This window comes from Cannabis sativa, chromosome 6, assembly GCF_029168945.1.
Source record: "Cannabis sativa cultivar Pink pepper isolate KNU-18-1 chromosome 6, ASM2916894v1, whole genome shotgun sequence".
NCBI classification, from domain to species: domain Eukaryota; kingdom Viridiplantae; phylum Streptophyta; class Magnoliopsida; order Rosales; family Cannabaceae; genus Cannabis; species Cannabis sativa.
In genome coordinates, this window is record NC_083606.1 from 35260051 (window position 1) to 35266848 (window position 6798).

General features: G+C 39.4%; 1 protein-coding gene across 1 annotated transcript; it reads right to left on the minus strand.

Moving 5' to 3' along the window:
* Nucleotides 1–681: 681 nt before the first annotated feature.
* Nucleotides 682–6418, minus strand: LOC115694706 (uncharacterized). The gene is made up of 9 exons (XM_030621790.2): nt 5539–6418; nt 4949–4994; nt 4781–4859; nt 4638–4683; nt 4448–4546; nt 3737–3805; nt 3313–3646; nt 2938–3083; nt 682–2843 (listed from the first exon to the last, which is right to left on the minus strand). Exons 1-9 carry the CDS (start codon nt 5986–5988, stop codon nt 1341–1343), a joined length of 2772 nt encoding a protein of 923 aa, XP_030477650.1. The 5' UTR covers nt 5989–6418; the 3' UTR covers nt 682–1340.
* Nucleotides 6419–6798: the final 380 nt, after the last annotated feature.

The window sequence follows — 6798 nt, forward strand, 5'->3', positions numbered from 1 at the left end:
TGGATGTAGAGCCTTTTATAATTTCATATTTGCAGGATTATGAGGTAGCTCAAGCTAAAGTCATCTCATCACCAAATAACACTCTTCATGATAGTAACTCTGACCATTTGGGATCGATTTCTCTGCTGCCTTGTATAAATTGAGTGTAGATATCGCATTAAAGAACCAAAATGTCAAGTCCTTGTCTCAAGAATTATAAAGCAGCAGAGAGATCAATCAGGCCTGTCTAGACTAATATGGAAAATCATCTCCTCTTTGTTCTCTTTTCCTAGTGCAACAATCAAATTCACTCCTAGAAGCACTAATACTCTAGCACATAACCTTATCCAAGCTGCATTAGGAATTGGCCAAGGGCATGTTTAGAATAATTGTGTTTCAGATATCCTTAGATCTTTGTAACCTATTATTTCTTGTTTTTTCTTTGGTTACAGATCTTGTTATATTATAATTATTTATTATTAAAATATTTTTAAATTTTATTTGTCTTATTTACTATTTAAAAAATAAAATAAAAATTGTCCATGCATGTCAAAGGGGCCTTTTAAGTAACATGCGTATCTTTATGATCATTACTTAGCTACAATGTTCAAATACATATTTTGGGTATGATACTCGTTCATAATAAATTAATAATGCAACGTTGCCAAAGACAGCTCATTGAAACGAAATTAAGACCAAAAATGGGGCCGCAGAAAATTTTCAATTTTCCAGATTTATGGTTGACATGTACACTATAATACCATTGGTATAAAGTGGAATTTTCAATGCAATTACATTAAGGCAGCAAAGGTGAATAACATCTATAAAACTAACTCCTCAATCACCTGTCACGATGTACAAAAGCCTCAGGTAGACTTTTAAGCATAGCTTATCAGCTTAAACTTCTAAGCAATTGGTATTTTATATCATCAACTCAGCAAGTCTCCCGAAATACTCCTAAGTTTTTGTATTCATAAGCTCGAACATATAGACACATGCCGCTGAAACCCGGTGATACTCTCTAGAATAGATGGAATTATGAAATTCGAAAAAGAGCTACCAGCCACCAAATTCATGGTCAATCATTTCATGTGGAGTAAACTCATATGACCACAAATGGCCAATAGGATCTTTTCACGCACTCCCTCCATTTACAAACCTAAGACTACTGATGGTCTTGAACAAATGCTTCATTGAATTCAAATCTCTTTATTGCATTCAGTTGGAGGACTAGTCAAATTTTCACCATTGGAAGACATCGGAGATCAAACATTCATCATCTCATGACAGGAGCGGCCATGAAACCCAGGTCTGTAACTGTGCCCTACTCATTTCCACATCCTCAGAATACATGTTCATATTCAGAGTTGTAAAGCCAGGTCTGGCTGCTGGGACTCAACAAGAACACCAGAAGACTGTTTCACTGGGGACCCTGGGGACTGGAAACCGATATTCAAGTCTGGAGGAAGGGTTTCCTGTTTCTGCCTTGCAGGGGCATGAGGACTCAGACCACGCCACTGGGTCTGCATCTGGAACCTGGGCAAATCAGCTGCAGCTAATTGAGAAAAAACTAAAGGCCGATTACGAAAGTGCGCTTCATTCCCCATACGTAATGGTTGTGGGAGGAATCCTGGAACTTGAGTACTATTTCTCTCAGGCTGGAATTGCATTGCACCAGAAACAGGATAATCACCATTAGATTGTGCAACTTGGGACTGAAATTCCCTAGTTGGGTTGTACAGTGAGCATGGATTCTCCATTGATTGTTTAAACGCTCCAGCCCCAATGGACATCCACGCACGAGCAGCAGCAGCTGCTGCATTGTTTGAGTCCTCTCTTCGAACTGAAGGAGCCAATGGCATAACTTGTTGAGTACCAATTCCTGATAAATCTGAAGATTTCTGTTGCTTCTGTGTCTTGTCTTCCATTATATTCATTGAGTGTACTGAATCCCTAAGACCTGGCTCCTGTCCATGCAGAAAGTGGGTTGCCCCTTTGACTATTTGATCGGAACCATTATCAGAGGGATTGTTTCTTCGAGAATCTAGGGAAGCACTCATGTCTTTTCCATGAGGTAAGCCTCCAGTAACAACTACATCACTATCTGGCATCTTGAAAGGTAATGATTGTTTAAGATTCACATGCTTTGGTGCTGTATCTCTCAATTTAGAAGCTGCTGCTTCAGGATTTCTGGAAAATTGTTTTTCGGCAGTTAGCTCAGCATTACTTTGATTGGCTGTGGGTAAGGAGTTCAACTCCACTTGTTTGGGAAAATTGATCTCAGGCTTACAGAAGTTTTTCAAATGTGCATTTTGTTGCTGAAAAATGGCGTTCACACTGCCACTGGGTTTCATTCCATTACAGCTGAATGAAGATGGTTTGGCTTCTGACTGAGTGCCATGAGAGCTGAATGCAGATTGTTTGACTTCTGATTGAAAGCCGGTAGAACTGAATGCAGATAGTTTGGCTTCTGACTGAGGCCCAGTGGGGCTGAATGTGGACAGTTTGGTTTCTGATTGAGGTCCCTTAGCGGTAACAAACTTAGATTGTCTTCTCTCTGAAAAAGACCCGCTAACAGTTTGCTCCTTCATAACTGGAGTCTTAAAGGCTTTATCATCCTTCCTCATTTCACCAGCAGAAGTATACATCGAAATCAAACCACTTTGCTTTTGGTTATGGCTCTCAAGCATCAATACTGGAGTCGGAAGTGGCTCATATTCTCCAACCCAACCACGGCCAAATTTACACCCGCCAGGGAGTGCCTGCTCAATCCTCTGCGAAGCAACTTTCCAAGCAACAGGTCCAAGAGTTGCAGCAAAACGAGCCAGGCTTCTAGCATATGCGTACTCTGCATGAAGCCCAACCTGATCCCAACATATTTTGAAATACACATTAAAAATAAGTGGAACATGTGCAGTAGACAAGTTCAAAGGAAGACTAAAAAATTTGTGAACATACCGCAACCAGCTGCTTGATTTCACACTCAAAGGTCGTGAGTACTGATTCTGATCTTACAGCTGGTTGATTGGAAATGTTATAGGTTGCACGGCGGTTCTCATCAAAAACAACAGACTTCCTTCCCAATTTAGACAGGAGACCCTTCACTGAAATGGTAGATCACATGAGCAATTAGAAGAGAGTAAATTCTCCAACATTCACACACACAAGGACATCAAGAAAAAGGACACCACGAATACACAGAAACAATGCAGTGTAAATATATAACGGGAAACATGTAACTAGCAATTTACACTACAACAACAGATGCCTTTAGAAAGTGCTTGGAATGCTATGTTGGGAATAACATGTAGTCCACTCAGAGAATTTAGATACCTGAAAATGTTTCTTCTGCCTTCTCTAGATTGGCATCATTCAAAGATGAATTACCCTCAATATGTCCATCATTAGTGCCAGGTTTCTCCGAAACACCACCTTGTGTTGGGCTCAAATTATTTTGAATCTCTACAGCAGTGGCAAGGGTGGCACCTGAAGAGAAATCAGAACCGAGAGTTTCCTGTGATGTCCGGTACAAAGGCTTTTTTATCTGCTTCTTCATAATGGAATTTAATTTAATTTTCTGTACTACTTTCAGCTCTTTCTCGGAGTTCTCATACTTGATCCTTAACTTTTCAAATTTTTTCTTTGCTAGCTCTTGTATAGTGCGTGCCTTTAAAATTAATGAGAACAAATATCAACATGTAACCAAGAAAGGCAGAAAAACAAAGTTTGAATAACAAAAAATGTAAGGACATCATACCTGTTTGTGGTATATAGTTTCCGGAGAATTGTATTGCATTGCATTTGAGCATATCAAGAAGATATCACTCTGCATCAAAAAAGACCAGATTAGCTTTCTTCGCAAGTGAAACCAGAGCTCCCTTGGAGAAAATACATTTACTTAAAATTCAATATAACCCAAGAGTGAACAACAACAGCAAGTGAATATATTTATATATATGACAGACAGGAAGAATTAGTTATATAAAATAGTCGGTGACATACGTGCTCCGCATTCAGAAGATGCAGCAAAAAGCATGTCAACTCCATTCCAGAAGGCTAACAATTTCAATAATTTTTCTAATCAAACACAAACCCATTCACTTGAGCTAGACTCAAGTGGCAAGCTGCCTACAACAAATTCTTTGTGAGAACCATTTAAATATCCAGTCGTTCAGATTCTAGTGAAATTAAAATTCTATGACAGGTGTCCTAACGACCACCATTTTCAGCTAAGAAGGAACTGCAAATAGCAAGTCATAAACGAATTTAAGAGAAGAGAAATATTAACTTCAGTGGAGCAAATAATTCGTTCAAAATCTGCATAACGCTCTTAAACAACCAATCATTTGCTTATGAGAAACAAGACACGTGATTAAGGGGAATGTCAGGTAGCAGAGTAATGCGTCTCAGCCAAATTTATGAAATCAAAGAACCAGAATCTACAAGAAAGAAAAACATCCGTACCCACCTCAAATTGCTCGAAAGTAGAATATGACCCATTCGCTAAGTTCTTCCTTACTGTGGCGAAGTCCATTGGATGATCAATCACATCAAGATAGTCAGGCAGCTACAAAGTTAAACATAAGCGGCTTAATCCTTAATGCAACAAAAATACTCTTCTAGAAAACAATGCGAACAATTTGTAAGCTTTGAGTTACCTCATCAAGATCAACTGGTTCTGCATACACACCGTAAGTGTCTTTCCTGTCAAGAAATTTAGATGTCGACGTTAGAAATATGAAAATTTAGTTTATTTAAGAGCAGTGACGAAATGCATAATGCCATAACACACAAAAATTACTTTTGAAGTTTATCAAGAATCAACTCCAATGTTTTCTTCTCGGGAAATGGAATTCCAGACTGAGGATCTGATGGCGTCCCTGCTCAAAAACAAGCAAAATTAATGAACTGAACAAAACCCGATTCAGAATTAAACCAAATTAACAGAGCCCTTTAACCAAAAACGAACCGGGAACCGAATCAAGCCTCTTTGAGTCCACTTTTCGACTCCTTGCCTGTCAAAATCAAAAGTCCCCATGAAGCGAAACAGAAAGATACACACCAATATAGTACAGAAAACATAAATGCCTCAAGCAAATGCTGCGTTAGTGAGCATGAGAAAGTGACATAGACAGAGACAAATAAGGTGGACAGACAATACGTATATATATATGTGTGTGTGTAGAGAGAGAAAATAGGAGGATATAGAGAGGGGGAGAGAGCGAGAGAAAGAGAGAGAAAGGTGGGGAGCTGATCAAAGATTCTGTGGGTATTGTTAGTTTTTATTTTTATTTTTATTATTTGACAGTTTGACTCGCGACACACACAGAGAACTTAGAGAGAGAGAGAGAGAGAGAGAGAGAGAGAGAGAGAGAGAGGGATTTGGATAGAGAGTAATAGAGAAGTTACAAAGAATTAGGGGAAGGAAAAAATAACAAAAAAACCTGAGTGATATCAGCTGAGCTGAATCACCCCATTATTAAACCTGTGAATCAAAATATCACCATTTCTACTCAACTCGCTCTTATTTTTAGATCCATCCCAGTGGTGATTACATACCTCTTCTTCTTCTTCATCATCACCGCCCCCATCGTCATCGTCGTTATCATCAACCACCACTTCGTCTTCGCGGCCACTGCTAATCCGCCTCTTCTTCCGCTTCCTCTCATCGTCCTCGTCATCATCGGAGGCAGTCTCGTCCAGCGCGTGTTGTCCTCCACGGGAATCGGAGCCTTCGTCTCTGCCTTGGTTGAGCTTCACGACCAGCTTTAGCTTCTTCTCTCTCCTCCTCTCGTTTTCACCTTCGCCCTCGTCCTCATCGTCCTCCAACTCCTCGTCCTCATCCAGATAATCATCAAAATCGATGTTATACCTCACATTCCGGCGCCGGTGACTCCGCCGGACGTCAGCTTCCGTCGCTGCCGCCGGCGACTCGCCGGACCTCCTAGCCGCTAGATCTGCCTTCGATGGACGCCCTTTCTTCTTCCTCCTCACGATCTGACCCATCATCAGTCAGTCACCCCCTTTCTCTCTCCTCAAAACCCCTCTCTTTCTCTCTATCTATCTCACTCCACTTTCTCGCTCTAGAATGGTTTCAGTCTCTCTCTTTCTCTCTCTTGATTTGGGTTCCATTATTTTGGATGGTTGGCTTGGGTTGGCTTTTTTCGAAAGCGAGGGCAGATTCGTGAACTCTGAACCTGACCTTTACACACACCGAGCCTCAGGTTCGGTTCGTCAAATGAATAATTGACATAATTTTCAATGGTTTGTTTTCATTTGTTTGGTTTCAAAAAAGAAAAACGGCGAAGAAATACAGCGTTTGGTACTGCCCGTTGCCCAAATGGGGCTTGCGTGTCGCTTTGCCTGCTGCCCGCTTTTTTTGGCTTCCATCACTTTACCCCTTTTCTTTTCTATTTGGTGGAGTACGTCTTTCAATGTTCTTCTATCAAAATGGCGCGTGTTTTCACCTTATAATAGATTTTTAACTGTGAAACTCGTTAATTTTATTTTTATGTGTGGTGTAGTTATTGTTAATTTTTTATTACGATTGCAGTTAAGTAAAATAGATTTTTAAAAAAATATAATTTCTGCACTGCACTATAGTTAGAGCACTAGCACGTGAGGCATATTTATTTTCTTTAAAGATACATATTACTTGTTATAACAACTAAAATAATATTTAAAAAAAATAATTAGACATATTTACACTTAACTACATACACATTTCAATAAATAAGAGTCTATATTTGCTTTATATATAAGTATAATTATTATATGATATTTGGTTTGGTGGAATGTAATAGTAATAGTAATAGTAAT